At 40.8% G+C, this 22,861-nt stretch overlaps 1 protein-coding gene across 15 annotated transcripts in view; it reads left to right on the forward strand.

Moving 5' to 3' along the window:
• Window positions 1-22,861, forward strand: part of PTPN5 (protein tyrosine phosphatase non-receptor type 5) — a 78,659-nt gene that overhangs the window by 26,176 nt on the left and 29,622 nt on the right. For 8 of the 15 annotated variants that reach the window (XM_068194008.1, XM_068194003.1, XM_068194007.1 and 5 more), the window contains exons 3-5: window positions 18,795-18,976; window positions 19,875-19,994; window positions 21,817-21,900. In XM_068194008.1, coding sequence (XP_068050109.1) covers window positions 18,795-18,976; window positions 19,875-19,994; window positions 21,817-21,900 — 386 coding nt within the window. Of the gene's footprint in view, window positions 1-18,620; window positions 18,697-18,794; window positions 18,977-19,874; window positions 19,995-21,816; window positions 21,901-22,861 lie in introns of all 15 variants that reach the window. The other 7 variants (XM_068194014.1, XM_068194011.1, XM_068194012.1 and 4 more) reach the window with 2 other exon arrangements.

Genomic DNA, 22,861 nt, shown 5'->3' on the forward strand with positions numbered 1-22,861 from the left:
CAGAGTGAGTGAAATGAAACTGGATGGTGTTTCTGGAGGCTTGAAAAGTTTTGCTGTAGCTGCACAACAGAGCCACGAGCTGCTCTTGTGCGGGTGGGAAACAGGATACAGATAAAAGAGGTCACATGAGTCTGTGGGGATGAGCAAAATTAACATGCTATTTCTGAAGGAGTGTGCATTTGGGTTGACAGTTTGAATTTGAAGCCTTTCAGTCAAATCTTTATTAAAGCAAGTTTATTCTGCAGTGTGTACACAAAACACTGTAGAAAATTAAACCAATTAAAATCTCAGTTCATCTGTTAATGGCATTTAAGAATCAGAGAGATGATGAGGCAATTTGCAGTGCCAAGGTACACTATCTACAGGTCAAGGACCCTGATTTGAATAAAGAGTTAAATTAAAAATCGGTCTGTTCTTTTTGACAAGCGTCTGTTTGCCAGTCCATTGTTTCTGACAAGCATCATAAATTATCATGTGCCAGTTTTAGTTCTATGGTCATATTGATTTAGATAGTTCTATTTATTTAGAACAGTTTTAATACAGTTTTTTCAGTGTTATCATATCTTTATTAAGGGCTGGATAAGTTCTTGCTGTTTTGTTTCTTTTTCTGTTAATCCTTCTTACACTTGATCCTTTCTCAAGCTAGACAGGTGGTGAGTTGACTTAATGATCTTCATTCTCCTTCTGTGCTATGCATAAAATTATCTTCCTTCACACTAAGTAAATGTAATTGGTGAGCTGGCCTTTGTAATTTAAAGGCTTGACCCTGTTGATGGTGTTCCCTGATGTATGTTTACTCCTCTGTCAGCTCCATTAGCCCAGAACAGAAGTCACAATATCAAGGATATCTTATTGTTGAATACTCAGGGTAATACTTTGTTATTCACACTGGGATTTCATATGGCACTTAAGGGAACTGATTATTTACTTTCTGAAGAAGTTACAGTGAAAGCTGGATTTTTTTGATACCTTTCATGCAGGCATACTGCATGAAAACACAACAGAATCATTTGCTGATATGTTCCTGGGTTTCACTCTTCAAACCTTAATACAAGAATATAATTTGAAAAGGTTTACGGTGTACAGAGAATGATGAACATATACTGACAGAACATTGGGGCATACTTTATATGGTAAGGTCCAGGATCTCTAGCAGGTGGGCAGCTGTATTTCAAAGGTAGATCACAGAGTTTGGGGTTTTTACAACTGTTTCTGTCAGTCCCTATGGAGATTGGCATCCTAAATCCAAGGTGGAAATACGTTCTACTGTGTCTCCACTGCTACACAGGCAGCAAAATATTATCTCTGAGCTGTCGCTCCCCTCCAGGGATTATTCAGGGCTATTCTGCCAATCCTCCTTTCATCATTCATATTAGGACAGTTCTCCCATCGTTGCTCATGCCTCTGTGTGTAGGTCCTACCTTTTAAGCTTGTTCTTTGGCAATAGATACTGTCACAAAATATAAATTTGACCAGGTGCGCTTTGTTAGAGTGAGGTCTGGGTGGCATCAACTTTTTGGTTTTGCTTTGTTGTGTTCTGGTGAAGGAAATATGGGCATGTGGATGTGAGGAGAGCAACAGCAAACTCCAGTTACAGCCCTGCTCCAGATGGTCACGGGGTGAAGGATTGTGGTTGTAGTTTGTTTCTGCTGTGCAGTCAGATGTAGATGTGGCAGCCTGTGCATCATGACAGAAAAGAGGTGGGGCATGGGGGGATATTCCCTGAAGTTGCATTGCTTGCCTTGGCATGTCTACCTGTAAGGCCATGTTCAACCCCTGTGAGAGCTGACAGAACTGACGTTCTGTTGGTCCCTGGCCAGCACTGTAACTCTTCCCCATGTGGGACTTTCTCAGCTTTTGTGCAGGTGCAAGTATCATAAACGTCACTTGCAGTGTAAGATTTTGAAATGCTGGGCTGTCCTCACACTGCCCAGTTTGTAGTATTTGATATTCTCACAACTGTACCTGTATTTTCTTAATTGTGAGTGACAGCGGACACATTTGTGTGCTGTATTCACAGACACAATTAAAGGAAGCAAAAGCATGTGGTAGGCAGCAGTTTGAAAACCATGTCAGTCTCAGTTTCAAAAACAACTGTGTGGTGTTCTCTTGCTGTCAGTGTGAAACGTAATCCATATTTTTAAGCTGCTTTTGAAAATTGAACTTAGGCCTATCTTTTGAAAAACAATTATTGTTTCAGCAGAAATAGGGCTCTATCTAGGGGCATTGGAGCTTTTGAAAATTTTCTTTGGCCTTTCAAAAATCTGGCCTCTTATTGCTCTAAGTCTGTTAGGTATGAGATACCCACTATCATGTTTTCCACTAGAAAAATGAATCAAAATCAATGCCTGATTTCTGTGGCTTTGTCTGAAAATTTTCAGTAAGAGCTCACCATTGTAATTGGGAAATGGCAATCACCAAAAAGTTTAACCATATTTTTTTCTGTTTCAGAGTTTAGAGCAAGATATTTCAGAAGACAGGGAGGGAAGACTCTCTGTCTTAATTCTGAGGTTATTTAATACCCAAGAGGAAGGAAGTTGTCAGTGTGCTGTACTTCTTGCATATGCTACCTTGTTTGATTTGAGCTACTGCCAGATGCTGTTTTTAAGTCTCCACTCAGCCCTTCTGTCAGGCTTTTCACACTCCTCCTCCTGTGGGCTTCTCTTCTATGGCCTTGTATTTATTTTCCGTCTTTCCTCTCTTATCAGATATTCTCTTTTCCATTATTCCCAAACATACATCTTCTTTTGCCATCTGTATTTTTTCTTCTCCTTTCTCTGCTTGTTGCTGTTAGTCCATTGTCTAGTTTAACAGAGGAGAGTGGTTTTGTGGGACCCAGTTTAATGCCATAGAACACACATTTTGTAAGTCAAAAATACTGTAGAGTATCCCTGTTTCAAGGATATGAGATCCAAAACAGTGCAGTATTTTGAATTCCACATGTTGTTACATACTAAATTATATGCATGCCTCATGGCCACTGGTTTGGTTCAATGGACTAACTGATTAATTAATGGACAAACCAAAATCATAGCTGAAATAAGCTGAAAATCAGCCTGGTAAAACAACTAGTCATTTTTGAGAACAGAACTTTGCTGACGTGTCACATGGTCCATATGCAACAGTTTTATAAACTTATTTTTGAAGCTTGTTCTTCAGCAACAGGGACTGTCACAGAAGATAAATTTGACACCCTTTGGAAGTCTAATGTTATCACCATATCTCAAACCTGAAATCATGATTTCTTCACCTTTGCCTTACTAGTTTGTTGACTGAGGTTTCATGCTTCCTTATGCCTGCTGGTGACATCACCATGGGGAAATTAAAGAAGCCTCAACAAACAAAGTACTTTCAGTAAGGATGGCATTAAGAGGTGAGCAGTTGTGGAGTACCAACCTCAAGAATTAGGGGTTTTAATGGTGGAATGTTTTCTTCATTGTATCACTGTTCTGTCTTGGAAAAGAAATCTTGGGAACCTAAGACTTGCTTTGTTTGTGAGTCTTATCTCTTTCTACCTACATGTGGTCTCTGATCTTTGTTAACATCTGGGCCATCTCTGCATCTTCACAAGGAAAACTCTAAAAGGAGAGAGGAGGGATTGCAAGGATTGACAAGTTAAAAACACTGATGGAGAGCAGGCATTGGCTTATGCTTGGCTGAAGCAGTCTCCCAACCCTGCTACTTGGGAAGAGTTGTCAAAGAAGAGGTGATCATGGTATGGTCTCACCCATTAGATTTGTTAGGCTTCCAACTGCAGTGTGTTGCACCAGGAGATTTGGTTGAATGCAACTTGGGAGTTCCCCTTGGCTATTTCACCACAAATTGAACTTGCCAAGTGAGGTCTGGCTGTGTTGTAGATGTTGGTGAACCCAATGGGAAGAATGATGATGTTTGACTCCAGTTCAGAAGGCTAAATGATTTCTTTATTATAACTATGTTATAATACATTAATATACTATATAAAGGAGGATACTAAAAAGTACATGCTACTTTATCTAACTTCTAACAACTCATGACTCTGTTCTCCAGAGTTCAGACACAGGTGGATCTGACTGGCTACTAGATTCAAACAATCCTCACCAGAATCACCCCAAGCAATCCCAATCACCTCAAGCAATCACCCCAAGTAAACAATTCTCCAAGCACATTCTACATGAGAAAAAGTAGGAGCAGAAATAGAAATTGTTTTCTCTTTCTTTCTCTCTGTGTACCTCTATGAAAAATCCTGAGAGAGAGAGAGAAATGTGCTTGCCACATGGCTGTGTTGCAGAAAGGGAGTCATAGACAAGCATGTTATTGAAAAATAGGATAGGAAGGGGAGTCTGCCTCTGTGAAGCTTCCTTTGGAGCATTCAGAGTGGAACTGAGGAGCTTAAACTCTCAGTTTAAGTGGAGAAAGGAGAGATTCAGGGACTCCACAGGAGGAACATGGAGTTCTTCAACAGAAGAGTTGAATACTGACAGGTTTGACTCTTTTGCAGTACATTTTCACAACATCTGTCAAGCTTCCTTTAAAAATACCCAGCCAGCTCTGGCTTGACTGTGGATATTTTTCACACTTCCCAGTGTATGGAATTGGCATTTTAATTTCACAAATAAATCTACCAGCTTATTAGATTCATCCACCTGCTCATGCAAATGGCAACGCAGTAGGCTGAGTTTGCTCTCATGTGTTTTTCACCACAGATTTTTGGTTGTCATTTAAGCTTTACAAAGTCTATTCTGCTCAGGTCCTGTGTTTTGCTGTACCCTATATCATTTCATCCTTGGGATTGCACTCACTGCTGCAGTATGTGGTAGCACTGGGTTGTTAGGCTGTTCTCCCCATGGGATCTGAATACCTCTTCCCTGTGGGCTATAGGCTTTGTGTGCTGCACCCCATGCTCTGGCAGCAAGCTGCCTGGATATTACTATGTTGTGGTTCTTTGCACCTACCGAAGAGTTTAAAAGGTGTCCTTAATGACGTGGATCTGCTATTGCTTTATTTTCAACTCAGCTGTTTAGCTAAAAGACTGTGTTATTTAAGAGTAATTTCACCTGAAAGTAAATGGCCAAATGAAATTTTTTTAGTCCCATTTGCTGTTGATGATTGCCATCATGGCACACTTTAAGTGAGAACAAATATACTACCTCCCTCCAATACACACAAGGCTTTTTCCTAACAGATTTATTCATTAAGCATATGTTCAAAGACTACAGTTATTACCACTTTTAAATAGAACCATTTTTTCATTGCTTTTCATAGAAAAAATACTACAGTATTGTGAAAAACCTGTTAATGTTCCAGATTCAATTAACTAACATATTCTATTAGAAGTCCCTTCTACTCGGGTTGTTTGACAATAGGAAAATAAATACTATGTGTTGAAGACTGACCTTCAAATGACGGTCCAAAGCTGCTGCTTTGCACAGTCTTTAGCAGTTTGAATGCTTTTTACCTTCCCTCTGTGTATGTCAAAAAGGTTTCTTAGAGAAATTGAAGAGAACCTGGTTAGACTGTAAGACTTGGTCCCAACTTCCTTGCACAGGCAACATTCCTGCTGAAACAGGTAAAAGTTTCATCTGACCAATTTTGCAGCCTTTTGATAAGAGGGATGGCACTCCTGAAAGGCACTAAACGCCTTCCATTTTGTATGCCTTCTGTGGGAGACAAAGATAAATACAGACCTATTTTTCAGAATAGGTTATTTTTTTCTGTCAGGTTTGTGCAGGCATTCTCAAAATGGCCCCTTTTAGCTTCCTGTGTGCTCACTGGTACTGATAGGTTCTGAATATTCTTTGCCAGCACATTGAAGAGCCTGTGTTATTTTTCTGTACAGAAAAATGCTTTTTCAACAGCTCTAAGGTGAAGCTTCCTTTATTCTTGAGGTTTTTTTACACACTGCTGAAGTACTACTCCTATTGGAGGCACATATGGATTTAGGGATGCTATTGTCTGTTCAGCTGATAAGATCATTTCAAGATCTGTGGAGATGAAAGGATGAACTATGATGTTACAGTTATCCCTCAAAAATAGGACTTGATACTGCCCTGCTTACTCTGTCTTCTCTGCCTCTGCTCAACATATCTGAAATAGATCACAGGGCTTCTACCTGGGCCATGGATAAAATGTTGCTGTTGCCCATTCTTTTTATGATTTTTCTAGCATAATAAATGCTATTGTGATGATTTGACCTGTGCTGGAGGCCAGGCACCCACTAAAGGCACTCTGTCACCCCCCCCCCACCCTGAACTGGATAAGGGAAAGAAAATATAGCAAGTGGCTGATGAGTTAGGGACTAGGAGAGATCACTCCCCAGTTACTGTCACAGGCAAAACTCAGGGAAATTAGTTGAATTTATTGCCAATCAAAATCAGAATAGGATAATGAGAGGTAAAACAAGTCTTTAAAACACCTTCCTCCTCCCCCTCCCTCCTTGGTCTTAACTTCATTCTTGATTCTCTATCTCCTCTCTCTTAGGGGTACAGGGAGATGGAGAATGGGGGTTATCATGCAGTTCATCATGTATTGTTTCTGCCTCTACTTCCTCCTCAGGAAAAAGAGTTCTTCCCCTTCTCCAGCATGTGGTCCCTCCCATGGGAGGCAGTCCTCCATTAACTTCTCCAGTGTGAGTCCTTCCCATGGGCTGCAGTCCTTCATGAGCTGCTCCAGTGTGGGTTCCTGCCAGTGGCTATGGTCCCTCAGGAACAGGGTGCTCCAGTATGGGCTCCTCTCTCCCTGGGTCTTCAGGTCCCCCTGCCAGGATCCTGCTGCATCATGGGCTTACCATGGAGTCACAACCTTCTTTTGAGCATCTACCTGCTCTGCTGTGGGCTCCTCCATGGGCTGCAAGGGAATCCCAGCTCTGACACCTCCCGCACTGACCCGGGTGTCTGCAGGGCTGTTCCTCTCATATATTCTCATTCCTTTCTTCCATGGTTGCATTTACTTCTGTGCCACACCTTTATTCTCCTTAAACAGATTATCCCAGCAGCATTCCTACCATCTGATGTGCTTGGCCATGGCCAGCTGGCTGGCATTAGAGCTGTCAGACATGGGGAAGCTTCTCAAAAAAGCCATCCTTGTAGCCCCCCACACCCTGCTACGAAAACATTGCTGCACAAACCCTTCAGGAAAGGACCAAGCAGTTTTGTTGTATGTAATTGGCACTGAGAGGTGAGAGATGTAAACAAAAAAAATTTTTAGTAGAATCTTGAAATAATGTGGAGGAAGACAGAGGTGGGATGGTTTGGAAGTGCTACACAGGTCTTTGGAAGCTAAGAATGAGATTTACAAGATTACTCAGTACTTTATTCTTCATATTCAAGTCAAGTGTGGGAGGAGACTTGGTATGAGGCGTTTGGCATCTCCTGTTCATGCAGATGAAGTGCTCTGGATAGCATAGCAGAAATACAGCTCTGTGGATGAAATCCTGCTTCCCATTGACACACTGTCACCCATACTTCAGAAAGAGCATCCTAAGGGAAGCAATTGACTACTCAAATTCTGAAATATGTAATACACACAACACGTTTCAACATGGAGACAAAACTGTGGGACAACTAGGAGTCCATAAGAATATGTTTGATGCCTTTGTGGTGACCTGAATTATAAATGTTATGAAGTCAGGAGCTTCTGAAAAGAAAGAAATGCTCCAATCAAGACCTGACAAAACAATGTTTTTAATAGTCCTGATTTGTGTTGCATAGTTGAGGAGGTAAATTCCTGTCTTTTCATCCTCAGAATAGGACACACTATGATGGCTTTTATACCTGAAGCAACGGGAGGTTTTAAGTGTGCCTCCTTGGCAGGTGTGCCTCCCACACATGCAGCATACCTGCCACCTGGTTCCATGCAACCTCAGATCATCATCATTTCTGCAGCATTTGCTGGAGTACAGAATGAAGATCCCTAGGCTATCTGTGATCCCAGTCTGGAGGCAGAAGTAGAAATGCTCTGCTTATGCATGACCCAAAATGGTGTTTGTTTGCCAGCTTGGTGACCTGTTGATTAATGTCATCTGTTGCTACAGTAACTCAGCATGAGGCTGTGTGATGTGAGGTGCAGTGGAGCCTTGGGATACCTAAGTCCATGAGAGGTTTGTTCCTCTGGGTTGTTTTGTAGAGTGCAGCTCATGATTGCAGACAAGTGGTGCAAAATCCTCCCGGAAGAATTGCAAAGCTCATCACCAGCATGTGCTTTTTTCATGTCACCTTCTCCAACAGAGAGCTGTAACAACTTGTGCATGTCTGCTTATCTATCTAGACAAAACATTGCTCAGTGCATGTTTCCTCCCTGGGAAGAGGATGAGAAGGCAAGCTGTTGCATCTTTTTAGTTTACTATTTAAGGCCGTGTATCCGTGTTGGTAAGCACAGTATAGGAACCCAGATAGACTAGACCCAGGACTATTACCGCATTCTACATGCATTGTTCACTTTTTGTGCTCCTGTGGATGGCTAGGGAGAAGGAGAGCTTGAAACTGTTGCTCTTGTGACATTTTAGTAATCTAAGCATGCCTGTACCATGCAGTTACAGAGGTATTTAATTGTCCCGAGTTTCCATTAGGGCCCATAATGGTGCAGCCCTGAATGGAAATAGGGCTCTAATATAGAGAAAAAATTGGTCCTGTTTGTGGATGTCCACACCCTTATCTCTACAAGTATTTATTTCAAGGCTTAATTAGAAGGTCCGAGTGATACTGTTGCTTTCTGAGGAAGCCAAGCAGTGCAAGCATAGCCTTTTTAAATGCATGAAAGAAAGCAAAATGCTTATACTTGCCATAATACCCTTGGGGCATGCATCAGGTTTGTGGCTGAAGATGATTGTTAAGACTGGTCTTGATATAATTTACTTTGCTCAGGAAAGAGAATGTCTTTGAAATGAATGTGATAGTGGCTTTCCTAAACGATTTTTTGTGAAGGGTTGAGAGCATAAGATTTGAGTGACTTAGTAAAGCAGGCTATCCCCAAATTAATTACATCAAAACATTCCCATTTGAACCTGGCAGGAAGCCAGCAAATCACCCCTCTGCTTCAAGATGCAAACCCTCTCATTCACCAGAGCAGAAAGCAGAGCTGATACCTACAGAATGCCAGGCCAGTCACTGAGGAGACATTAGAAACACACAGTGGTATTAGCATAATGACTGTAGAAGTACTCTAGAATTTATTAATTTAAGAAAAGAAATAGCCTTTTTTTTCAACAATAGCAGTGTGGCAACACCAATTCAGATTATAGTGATATGAATAGCAAATACTTTCAAAAGTGTGTGATACCATAATATGCTTGTTTCTTTTAATTGTCAGAGTCACTCTTTTATTGAAGAGGATGTTTGTCTGGTTCTTAAATTATTGCTAGTCTTTGATTATGCATTCAGGCACATTTAAGTATATCCTGCAGTTCAAGTGTAAAGGCACAAAAATTTTAATTAGGGTTTGAAAGGGGACAGTTGGTTATCCTGTTTCAGAGTTCAAGCCTGTACATTTTGATCTGCATCGCTGCACCACTGACAGTTCTCCCTGCCCGTCTTGCCTGTGCAAGGCTGATTCATGAGCAATCTAAGCCTTTATCTCTTTAGCTGTAGAATTACAAAGCTGCTTTGTGGGTTTCCATTTTCAGTGTTAAAGGGAGCTTGCAGCCTGGGATTAATTTGGGACAACCAACTCCACTGAAAGTCAACTTATAGTCTGTTTACAAAAGCTCAAGGCAGCTCTGAAATTATCACCAGGCATTTGAGAATGTTCAGTGACGAAAACAGCATGACGAAGAAATCTGTTCTTTATTAAAAAAAAAAATTAATTGTATCCAATATTCAGTGCTAATCAGATGGACCTTCTGTAAGAGGGTTAAGAGGAAAGGAGAAAAGATAAAATCAAACAAAAGAAGCTTTGAATTGAGCCCTGATTGAAAGATGGCAATTGCTAATTATGTGTGGGTGAATTACAAGTTAATATTCAGTGTCTTTGCCCTCTGAGCGTCTGCATTCACTTAAGAGCTGTAATTTCATGCCATATTTAATATTTTGTTTTGAAGCAAACACTGCTCTGAGGGCCCTGGCTGCCTTGAGAAATGGCATATCCTTTATCTTGATGTTTCACAGGACAAAAGGAAAAAGGACACTGCCTAACAACACATGTGGTTAAGGCCTGTGAGCATTAGAAGAGCCATTAAGAATAAACCACTTGTGTATTTGACTTAGTAGTGGGAGTATGATTTAGATGTGGACAAGGGCATAACTAGTCTTGCATTAGGAGTTAAGAGCAACTTCCCCATTATTAGTAGACACATAGCAGTTTGTAATGAGTGTAAGACCCTGGCAGATGGTACAGACCCTACAGATGGTACAGTAGCTCCCATATACTTCCCATATGGTTGCTTTATCTGACAGTCCCTTACTGCTTCTTGTGGTTCCTAGCAATTCCTCTTTGTTGTTTTTCCAGAGCAGAAAGCCCAAGGATATTTTTTACTTCTTCCTCCCATCTAAGTGAGGCTCACACCTAAATCAAAGTGGTGTCAGCTGGGGAATCTTGGGCTGCTTTTTCCTCGGAGCTCTGTTTCATATGAGCTGTTATGGATTAGAGACTTGGTGAGAAGATCAGGTAAATTACCTTCTCTATTACTAGGTGGGTTAGGTATATTATAAAGCAGTCAGTACCAGTGTGTACAACCCCAGGTGTGAGGAGTGATGTCTGGAACATTTGGTTTCTTCCAGAAAGGAAGGATTTGGTGACAGATCAAATGAAGTCCCCCAGACTCACCCTTTAGTAAAACAAATTCTTTAGTGTCAGGCTGCATCCTTCCCCCTCTAGGGATGACTTCATAGGCCAGCATCCTATCTTTTAAAATTGTGTTTTGCAAACTCTTTTGATTATTAGAAACAAAAATGACTGTATGGGAGCAGGGGACTTGGAGAGGATTGTGAGTTTTACTTTTCTCTTTCTCGTATTTCTTTTCCTCTGCAGTTATCGTTTTTTCGTGAACTATTTCTTGAGCAGCACTACAGTGAGTTACTCTGTGGGGTGGGCAGTGGAAGTTGATATAGAAAGGCATTTTAGTGCTGTGTCACTTCACTCCCTGAGAATGGATTTTGCCTTTGCATTTCAGATCTGTAGAGCACAAGCACATTTGCAGAGATTTGCACTAGAATCACTAAAAAGTAAGACTGAACATTAACTAAGAACAGATTATTTCTCACAGAGAAAAACAGGCTTACTAACCTTATTCAGAATCATTAATTCTGTTTAATAAAACAGAGTCTTTATTTACCTCCTAACAAGCCCTCAGTTTCTCTGCTAACAGAAGCAGTGGCTTGACCATTAGTCTGAAAATTAATCACAGTTGTCCTTGTAGTCTGAAAGTTAGTTTCAGAAGTGGTTTTTCAGAAATGTATTTAATAAATTAGGAAACTTCTGGGTATTTTCTTTTTTCATTACTTATAAAATGTACTGTCCAGAATTCTAATCACAAAAAAAACCTGCCTTGGTAATTTAATTAAATGTTTATTTCCATATGTACAACTCAACCTAAGGGTAATCTGGACCCTCTGTAATCATGATAAACATGTTTCCCAGCATTGCTAGTAGAGGCCCTTTTCTGTACAAGAATTTATCAGGTACCAGGAAATGTTGGCTCCTGTTACGCTGGAGTTTTATGAAGCCTGCAATACAATGGCTAGGATTTTCTCTTCATCTTATTTCGTGATGAAAGTTGGAGCTGGTGGACATTTCCACTGCAGCAACTCAGCTGAAGATGCCCTTAGGAACTGGAATCTATCCAGATGATATTTTCACTTATCATTGTGGCACTTCCCTGTGGCAGCCAGACAATTATGACACAGTAGCTGTTGGACTGTTGAAAAAATCACAGCAACTTGAAAGCTCTTCTAAATCACAGCAAACAGCCTTGTCCGTACCCTGAAATTCACAGAACTTATCAGAGAGCACATAACGTGGGTGACTGACTGGGATTCAAATGAGGCTTGCAGCTTGTTTGATGGCCAGTCTCCTGCTGTAGAAGAGGAGAGGGAAGCGGGTTTTTTTTGCAGTCTGATATTTCTCTTCTCCATCCCTCTCTAGCAGCTTGCAGGCTTGCTTTTATATGTGACCCTTCAGTATCATAATAATTGTCCCGGGTGAACATGAACATTTTTTGTCTTCACCTCTCTTTATCTCCTCCCACCCATCCCAGATGAAGTGGCAGGTGGACTGAGTGGGAGCAATATGAACTCAGTGCAGAGAAAACCTGTGACTCAGCAGTTCAGCAGGGAGCTGCTGAGAGGAAAGGCAGCTATTCTCCTTGCACACTCTGGCATCAGGTTGCTGTTCCCTCAGGGTTGAGAAGAGGCTCTTTATGGATGGAGATGCGCAGTCCCCCCAGCATGGCAAAGTGTCTGCATATTCAGCAGAACTTGTTTCAAGTAGAGAGGAAAGTTTCTTCTTCAAGTTTGTTAGAAATGTTGCCAGTGAAAGGGGAGAAGCATCAGGCTGGAAGTATGTAGACCTCGGTTATCTGCATGATTCGCTCTCAGATTTTCTGCACAACTTTCCTTCTTTCTTTCTCTGTCTTTCCCTTTTGGTAATCAGAGTTTGGCATAAGCAGCAGCCAGACTCCACCAGTTGAGCTTGGAAAGTGCAAGTCTACAGTACTTTTCCTGGCAAGTAGGTGACACTCCTTTTCCTCTGCACTGTCAAAGAACTCCACAGAGAACGCTTGCCTGCCTCAGAAGGAGGCTTCTGGCTTTCGCCATGCTACCTGCCTCTTAGGGGCAAGTAAGCCCAAAGGAAAGTTGATTGTGGGTTATCCTCTGTCACACAAGGATAAATTAACCCTCTCACTTGCTATTAGGGAGGAGCCATTGCAGTGCCTATCTAAGCAGTTTGGTAATGATGAAAAAGTTTTATTACCAATTCTGTGTTTGTCTTTCAGAACAGAGGATTGAAGTAGATTTTTCTGTATAGACTAATCAACAACAGGTAGACATTTTATATCAGTGGTTGTACTTACTAAAAGCTCAGTTTTAAAGCTGTAGTGTGCATCATTGTCACTGAATTTCCCCAACACAGGTGCACAAAAAAAGCAAGCTGTGAGGTGATGCTCTCTTGAATCTTCAGAGAGACTGAAACAGTGTAACTGGAGAGCTGTTGAGCAGCTGAGTTCCCCTTGATGGACATATCAACCCATGAATCGGTGTGAATGAAATACAAATATTTCCAGTGTGATCATTTTAGCAAAAAATACTCAGCTTTCCAAAATAGAATCCTTGAATGTTAGAAATTTCAGTTGTTCCCCACACGGCTGTGAATACCTGCAGCCTGTCTCAGCTTCTTCTTACAGTCCAGGGTAGATATACTTACTGCAAACTAAAAGCATTAGAAATTGTAAACTGAAATTCATCTCAGATTAAGTAACACATCTGTGTTGCTGCTGTGTAGGCTCAGTCTTGGTGAAGAGTCTCCCATTCCTCTATAATGTGTCAGAGCGGGTGGTTCCAGTTTCTTGGACCTCTTACTTAACTTGATGGTATGTCAGGCTTATTTCTTCATGAGTTCTGTTACAGAGAAGAGTTTGAAGTCTGCAGTCCTACAAAGGACCACAGGATGGATCTAACTGGCTTCCAATTAGATACCAAAGGGATTTCAGGGCTGCTTTGGTGCCTTGCCTTATTTAGTGGTAGATGTAGTGGGAACCATGGGTCTGCCTGGCATGTTCCTTGTGTTTTAATTAAGCTGTCTTATACTTACTGAAGTAGCTCTCCATGTGGTTTTGCATTACAAATGCAAGATCTACAAACCACAAGCTCTTGGCAGCTAAAACTTGGGCTGTATCCAGAATGGAATTGGAGGTACTGAGGAGATTACATTGTTGTGAATCCCCTCTATCTCCAGTCAGTCAGTAGTAGGTAGCTGTGGGATGCATCTGGGGAGGCTTTTCTTTGCCGTTTTTAATCTGGATACTTTTGGGGCCTAGATGTTCTCCTCCTGAGCAGCATTTTACTCAGCTATTTGGAAAACATAAATGCATTGAACTCTTGTAAACAGAGCAGGTCAGGGATCAAGCAGAGTAACAGCTGTCATGATCAGAAAGGTCAGAAAAAATTATTGATGGGGGAGCTAGCATCCCCAGTTTTCAACACAGATTATTATATCTTTAGTGTAAATTTTCAACATAACTTATCAGATGAGTCAGGGGTGCAGACAGAATTAAGAAGAAACAGACTTTCCTTGGTGGTGAATTTTATCTGTCTGTAAACAGTAATGATGCAGCTTCTGTCATGTTTACTATTTAATAACTTAGGTTGCTGTTCATAAAGAAGTTCAGTTGGAGTTTCTGAGTTAAAAAATAGTGACCCCCTAGTTGATTTCCTGCAGAGTGAAGAACATAAGTACACAAGTTCTGTTTGCCGTGCAAGTATGAGAGGTCCCCTTCCTCTTAACCACTTCTTCCCATACCACTGCAGTGGAAAAGAAAGCTAATTATTCAGTTTCCATCTTTATCATGTGCAGTGGCAACCAAAAAAGAGATTGTTTCTTAGCCAATACCTTTCTCCTAAAGCTCCATTCTTTGAATAGACAGGTTTTTACCCTCCAGCACAAGCTGCCTCTTGTTCATGTGCACTCTGAGGTAGCTCATTCAGGTTTGATGTGTCTTTCCAGCACCTGGACTTGCCTGCAATCAGGATGTCTTATGATGTGTGTATTTAGCAAAGTCTTGACCAGATCTGTGAACTACAGTGCCAAGGGCTGTGTGCTATGTGTGCAGTTGAGGTGCATGTTAAAATTCTTTTCAGCAGTGTACTGAGACCCATCTCAATAGCGTACTTTCATCTACTGTTCTTTCATCAACAGCAGTTCTCCCTAGCAGCTAGATGGAAATTAGAGGCAGAGATTTCATAAGGCAGTTGCATTTGGACATCTGAAGATGCAGAAGCCAAAAATGGACTTATGAATCTGGTAATCTTGATGGATGGGAGGTATTGCTGGCATACCTCATACTTTGTCGTGCTTCTACTCTGTGGTCCATTCCTGCAAATTCTCACCACACGTGGCCATGATGAAGATGTGGACAGGTTCAGAGGGAAATGTACCTCAGTACACCTAAAACAATTAGGGGCAACATACCCCTGCTGTGATGTGTTGGCTGCTGCAGCTCAAGTCTTGGCAGAACAGGTGAGGCCCCTTTTGGCCTCCTGTCTTGTATGTCTGGAAGGTACAATCCACAATCCGCCATTAACAAAAGTTGTATTTCCTAGTGAAGAGGCAGCATTATCCAACCCAGAAGCATATTCCCACAGGGACAGTGTGATGGATGTACAAAAATGTCTAATAACTGTATGAGTACTGTCTTTTCATTGCTGGGGTGCATTTTCTTTCAGTTATAATAACAGTTTTGTTGAGGAACAAGTCTTTCTCACAAAAATACATTGTTATATTAAGTCTGCCAATGGAGTGGTGCCAATTCCTTGAGCATTAGCACCCATGTACAAGTTCCTTTTAAAATGTTAACTTCATTAGGAAATACAGCCAGGATGTGAGGTTCTGAGGGGTTGTTTTTTGTTTTGCTTTTCTCTGAAGGCTTTAAGTATGAATCAGTCGAGTTACAGAGCTGCTAATGCTTCACCCACAGCAGGATTTGATGGGATCGTGGCATGTTTGTTACTGTAAGGCTTTGTTGACTTGCTTATTATTGCTACAGTGCCTTTTAGTATTCAGCTAAGACTAGTACTCTAAGCCCTTGTTTATCTGGGAGTTTATATAGGTGTTTCTTTAGTCTTCTGCCTGTTATGTATGAAGTCAGAAAAAAAAAAGATAGATACAGAGGGGTTAAAATGGGCATTGCCAGAGTAGAGTTACAGAAGCCAGCTTTTACATCCTGAGTGAAGGAAGATGTTTCCCTATATATATTATTCCATAATATGATAATGTGCCTTGCATTTTTGGCAGCTTGTTTTGGTGGCACTGTTTAAGGAAAGAATACAGGATGAATGGATCCCTGGCATGATCCAGAAAGTGCTTTTTCCCTGAACAGCCAGGATGGGTTTAAGTATATAGTGCTGTTTTGAAATCTCAACTTGTTTTCACAAGCCATATGGCTGCTACAGATGTCAGAGACCTTTTAATTCTTCTGCCAAAGGCTTCTTTTTCCCTAGCAAGTGTAGTCTTGTGCCAAAGCAGAAGTACTCGTGGAACTTGAATCCCCATCTCTGTGATGCAGGAAATGAGGAAGCTATCACATGGATGCTACATTTCACTGTCAGTCAAACCATGAGCAGTGGAGAGACTCTGTTCATTCCTGCAGGCAGTGATCCTTGCCAGCTCTCTCCAGATCTTTACATTCACCTTGACACAAGAAAGCTTCACTGGTGTTTCACTCATTGCCTCATCTGCAACTGAAAGAATCCTGCACCCGTTAGGGCTAACAATACAGGAATATAGGATTGCAAGATGATGTGTGAGTGCTAATTGAAGTATTGTTTAAAGCTTGCATAGTTAAATCAATACAAAACCCAAGGTGGACGTTTGTTAGAATCTAATCTTTTGGGATTTGTAGGAGAAAATTTTTGAGTGGACTTTAGTTAAAACTAGACCTTCTCTGTGTATATCCAAGAGATGTACCTCTTTATTTGTATGTATGGATTCAACCAGTTCTGCGCTATTGTAGTTCTTATACCTTTTGCCTTCTATTGTGCCAGTGAAAATACCTCTTGATAACAGTGTCAATTCAGCAGAGCTGGAGTCTTGGGCTCCCAGGTCCATAGGCCAGGTCTCTCTCTACCTTATGCAGTGAAAATAATTGAAAGTAAGAGTGGTCTGTTGTCCTTCATGTAGGGCAGTTGTATGAAGGAGAATGTGACCCCTACAGTTGTACAGGTGTTATTAGAGAACAATGGAATTGGACTTCTAGGCTGTGGAGAAGCACAGATCCCCATGGTTACCGAGAAGTGCCCTAACTTTGACATCTTTGTTCCAGAAAATGCAGTTAAGTAGCCTTCACATCGATGTATTATAGTCAGAGGTTTGTTTCCAATCAGAAATGACCTTGTAAAATCTCAGGCTGTTACAAGTATGAAACAAAACAAAACAAAAAAAAAAAAAGCTGTTTACCTGCTACATAAAAGTATCACTTTTGGTCAGTAAAAAAAAAAAAAGTACTGAAATATTAAATACTATGACTTATAAAAACCAGCTGAAAGCTGAGTGTGAAATCTGCATTCATTGGCTCCTTGCATTCCTTGGTCTGGTTGTCTTCCCAGTGTTGTTTTAGTTTTGCACTGTATATTTTATCTTGAGATTTGGGAAGGAGTATGCAAGACAGGAAATCATCGGAACTTGAAAAACAGTAAATATGTTTATTAATCCTTCTTAGGGACAGAGGTGCATTGTTTAATGAAGATAAAGGAAAAGTAGAACTTAAACTATGTTTAGTAAAAATGGAAGGTTAGAGACTTTAGGAGCAAACAGTAATAAACTATAAGAAAGTAGATATTTTTGAAGCTTTAGATCTCAGCCACAGGTGCATGTCTCTCTGCAAAGATAACAAAAATAGTTTCTGACACAAAGATTATGTTCCTGCTAAATTTCAAATTCCTGTTCCAAAACACAGAACATAAATATCCCACAAAAATAGCAGGAAAAATTGGCAATCATTAACAAATATTTTCCTCTCAATTCTTGTTTGAATCTAGTGTGACGTGAAGCAGTTTAGAAGCTTAAAACTTCTTCTCAACTTTAAGAACTGAGAGGTAGAATTCCTGTGATATCTAGCATTAAAAAAAAGAAAAAAACAACACAGCACTAGAAGATGAATTCTTACTATGGCCAGACCCTCAGCTGATACAAAGATATATTTCATTTGTCTGATTAGAGCTGTGGCTAATTAATGGTTGTTTATCTGACTTAGAGTTACAGGTGTGAGAAATTTAGAGAAACATTTGCAGACAGTAAGGTTTTGTACAAACCTGACCTCAACAAACCATGTAAGGGCCAAGGTTGTGGCCTTTCCCTGGGATACAAGAGTCTGGTTTAGGCTTACAGTGTTGTACACAGGGCAGCCTTGGGGCATTCCTCGTGTCCAAAGATGTAAGTCAGTAATACTTACACCCAATTATTCTGATCTTTCACTCCTTCTCACTTGTAAATGAATTTATATCTACACAGACTCTATTCAAAATCGTGTTACTGAGGGAATAGCCACACAAGTGGTTATTTCCACTGAACAGAACAGCATTGCAACATTATCAAATAGCTCTTGAGTATGAATTCATTCAAGAAGTAGGTTATTGGAATAAAGTCTATTTTATTAGTGCCTTAGGACGCTCAGCCAAAACCCAGGGTCCCCAAGCACTATTCAGACACATAACATGAAACAGTCTCTACCTCAGAAATCTATAATCGGATTAGACAAAGCAGACAAATAAAAGAAATAGAGACATTGAGACAGAAAGGGGCAAAAATGGGTTCTCTGCCATCATGCAGCTAGGAAGTGTGTAGCTAGGCAATAGCACAGGTAGCTTTTTTTAAAAAGTAAAAATGAAAAAGTGCCGCAATGTAAATGAGAATTTGTTAACAACAAAGCCCAGAATCTGCACCTCCGGAAAGAAAGGGAAAATAATTTATCCACCCACACTCACTTTTTCCTGATGAAGGTAGGTGAATAGAGCTGCACTAATAGAGTGTGACGCTCACAATCCTGAGCTGCGCTTGCTGAGGCAGAACTGAAAGGTAACCATCGTCTGCAGGAAAACAATAGCCCTGCAGCCCCCGCGGTGCCTGCAGGGTCACATCCCATTCATCCCTGCACATGTCGTTTTCACGTGAAGGTTGCTCCCATCCAGCTGTTATGGAGTCAGTGGATGAAGATGAAGGACGGCAAGGAGAGCCGAGCAGGAAGGAGCAGTCCCTGAAAGCCTCCCAGAAAACAGCAGTGCTCGGTTGGCCTCCCCCATGGAATGGATTAATACCTGGAGACAGCATGTATCTGTTTGTCCTCTCACAGATACTGGTAAGGCAGCTTGCATAGCTTTGGAATGCTGGCACCCTTCTTTTAGGCTGTGCTGGCTTGGGAGGCTTCCTCATTCACTGTAAATGTAGCAGTGGGAATAGGTGCAGTCCTCATCTCCCAGCTTTGCCTTGAGAGCAGCTCCTGCCTTTTGATGTCCCAGATCCCATCCCATTTCTGGCTGCTCTGCAAATGCCTTCTTTGGCAAATAACCAATATCTCACCAAATCCATTTTCTGTAGCTGATATGTATGGGGGTAAAGACCCATGTTGTTAACGCGTGGAGCAGGAAGTCTGTTCTTTAAAGCTGTGGTGTGGGATGAGGTTATACCTCTCTGTGAGTGCGTTAAATATAAAGTCATTGCTTTTGTAGTTTACGTTAACTGTGGCATGTGCAGCACCCTGAATGGTTCAAATGAAATGTTTCCACGTGTGTAGGTTTGTGTGTGTGTGTATTTATCGTGATGCCTATGTGAAACATGTCTGTTTGTGAGAGCTTTGAGAGAGGCCTTAAGAGTCTTTCAATAACATCCTAAATTCATGGAATTACTAGTTTTGATCTAAAAGTAGTAATCCTGAAAGTTTAGAAGCCAGAAGAACCTGTTGCTCTTTCAGTGTTGCTCCACTTGGTGTTTCTGGCAGCCCTTTTGCTAGTGAGGGTCGGAGGGAGCCTGTGTAACTCAGTGATGCACATCTAGTTAATAGTGGCTGAGCTTGGAGCCTTCAGTCTTTTTATTCCTGTTAAGCTACAGCCTAGAAAATACCTGACTTCTTAAAGCAAAAGCGATAATCAACGTTAAATCAATGCTAACTAAATTAGTTAATTATGCAGTCTTGAAATGAAAATGATTGTGTGTATAATGAGAGATGCTAATTACATCTTTTCTGATTGATTGCACAGCTTCTCTGCATGATGCTGTGGTACAGCACTTATGGGACCATCCCAGCAGCTCAGAATGCTTTCGACCTGCTCTCTTACTTGCTCACCCCATTTAAACAGGTTTTTTCAGATCAAGGGGAGGTAAGTCCCTGTGCTCCTCTATGGTTATATAGTTGATTTCAGTTGCCTTGGGTGGTGCTTCTAGCAGCTCTTCTGATAAGTATAATATGTGTGTATTTCATGTGTACATCCTGAAATGGCAGAAGAGTTTGCTGAAAGCAGATGAATATTTAATCTTTGAGATATTGGGCAGAATTTTTTGACTATGATGTTAGGTCAGCACAGCAGATTTTTCATTATGTGCAAAATATTGCAAATGAAATAAAGCAATAAGAAGTCATCTCATTAAGGTTAAGCCCACAGTAAAGGGAGAGCTGGAACTTCATTTCTTAGGATGAACAGAATCTTAAATTCTGGAAGAATGGATCAACCCATATAAAAGGTGCAAATCATACCATAGTCTCAATTTTTTTTTGTTTTGGTTGAATGTTTAGAACATATCTGTGTGCAGGAAATGTATTTCAAGTGTAGTAGGTGCACAGATTCAATTATATCTACAGAGCTAACCCAGTAAAATTGCCTAGCTTCTCACCATGACATGATGACATGTATACCAGAATGATTCATCTGATAAATTACTGGTAATTATACCCAGTGCAGATTTTTCTAGTGTGGACAGAACCTTAATTAAGTGGTGAACAGCTACTTTCAAAAATCTGATGAAATATATTTGTTTTCAGAATGCTTAGATCCATTGTACATAATCTTTGAGGCAGAGGCTTTGCAGTGCTAATAGAAAATCAGATTCAGTGCCTCTTGTGATTGAAGTACAGTGGAGACTGTTTTCTATTTTCTCAGTGTTTATGAGCTGCATGTCACCAGCTCTTTTGGGTTTTTTTGAAAGAAGCACTTTTTCTTTTGCAGTTGGCTTTATTATCCACAGAGCTCTTCACAGACTATTGCCTGTGTCTTATTTGCAGGCGCTCAATCATTAACAAATTGTTGTTCCTTACAAAAAAACACTGATGTGTATAATTTTGACTTGCAATAATTGTCCTTCACAGAGGAAAGTGATTCCTAGAATACACCACAAGAACACCCCAAGTATGACTCTGTACAGATGTTCATGCATGTTTGAAGACTGTTTATTATAGCACTATTTATTGTGCAGATTTACACTTGAAAACAGTATAGGCAAAGAAATCTTCTGATGTTAAAATAAGCAAATGGAAGCTTATAACTCCAAATTTCTCATTAGCTGTACTAGTAGGAGAAAAACAGAATAAAATTCCTTGCTCACTGAAGCCCATTAGAACTGAATTTTGCACCTACTGCAGAGAACAGGCTGAACTATAGACTACTATAAAATTACTAAAACATCAGAATTAGTTCCACTGCCAGTGGTGAGAGTTAATCTGATGGTATTTCACTGAATGTGTAGAAAGCACAGCAAACTCCTGTGTGGCTGGATTCTATTTAAGGATCCCCAAACCCAGGAAAAGTACTAAACTTTGTTTAAAGCCCTTTAGGACAGTATAAAAATCACCCTGACTGTAGCAATGAAGTGTTGGTCCAGTCTGCAAAATTGAATTGTGTATTCAGATCTCAACTTTGGCAAAGTGTGAGGATAGGAAGCAGAACTCCTGTTTGCCTTCACAGTGAAATCTGGGGTTTAGACCTTCTGAGATGCTGGAGCTTAGAGATTGTTTCAGTTTGTCTTCTCCAAAACCTGCCTTTTTTTTTTTTTTTTTTTTTTGTGCTGATGACAGCTTTTCCACAGGTGAGTATGATATCAGTAAATCTTCATGGGAAATAATAAATGCTTGGCCAAGAACATGCATGCAGACACTGTACTGTGCCCCTAAATTCTTAATGAATCATTGTCTATTCTGTTGTTCCACAGAGCCTGACTACATTTGGGAGTGTAGTGGTATCATACATCCTGCTGTCTTTGGCTTCTCTAGGGCTGCTATTTGTAGGATCTCTGGTAAGTTACGATACAGCACAAACTATATTCATGCCATTTTTCAAGGAGTTTTTATAAGATGTCTTATTTAACACAAGTTGTTGGTGTTATGCCCAAGTTAGTTGTAAACCATCATTTTTGGGGCTGTTTCTGTATAATTATCTGCTTGCTTTATGTAGAGGAATTAGCCTTACTCAATTTCTTGATGAATTGGGGAATACACTGAAGTAGAATGGTATATAAAAATGGTTTTTATTTTTTCCATCCACAGATGGAAAAAATAAACTATTTTCACCGAAGTTGAAGGGATGTGTCCATTAACAGGACCATCATCCATTGATTTCAGTGGCAGAAGGAGCTGTTCTAGAGTGCCACTGTTCTTCTGAAGTCCTGTTAGATGTAGACCAAGGCCCCAGCTGCAGAACAAGATGAAGTGGCACGACTACAATTAATCTAGTTAGCTGTCAACTGTTGGGGAGCAGCAGTGTGTTGTGTTTCTCCATGGACTGTGTAACTGGCACAAAGTTGTGTGCTAGATGGGAGAGCTATGGAGGACTCTGTGTTGTCAGGGAGCTCTCACTGAATGTGGCTTTTCAAACCGCTCTGCGCTGTTCTCTTAGAGTGGGAATGCAGCTACTGAATCTGCAGGTAGAGCATCACCTCCTGTCCTTCCAGAGGTGCACCCCAGGTAGCTCAGGAAGTCAAAGCTGTGCTGTGTACATGCTGTTTGAGTGATGGACAGCATAATGAAATACATCCCAGAATCATGGGACTGTAGGTGGGCAGAGACTGCTAGCCTAACATCCTACTTGGAGCCAGGCTGTTGCCAACACCTGGTAAAGTCAGCCATGAAATTTTCCACTCAGGTTTTGACAACATTCAGGGGAGGAAGGTTTCTCATCTCTCTGTGTGCCTGTGCCACAACCATGTGGCACTTTTGGGGAAGAGATGTTTCCTCGTGTCTCATCTGAATTTCACAAAC

The sequence above is a fragment of the Anomalospiza imberbis genome, chromosome 6 (genome assembly GCF_031753505.1).
Source record: "Anomalospiza imberbis isolate Cuckoo-Finch-1a 21T00152 chromosome 6, ASM3175350v1, whole genome shotgun sequence".
Taxonomy (NCBI): domain Eukaryota; kingdom Metazoa; phylum Chordata; class Aves; order Passeriformes; family Viduidae; genus Anomalospiza; species Anomalospiza imberbis.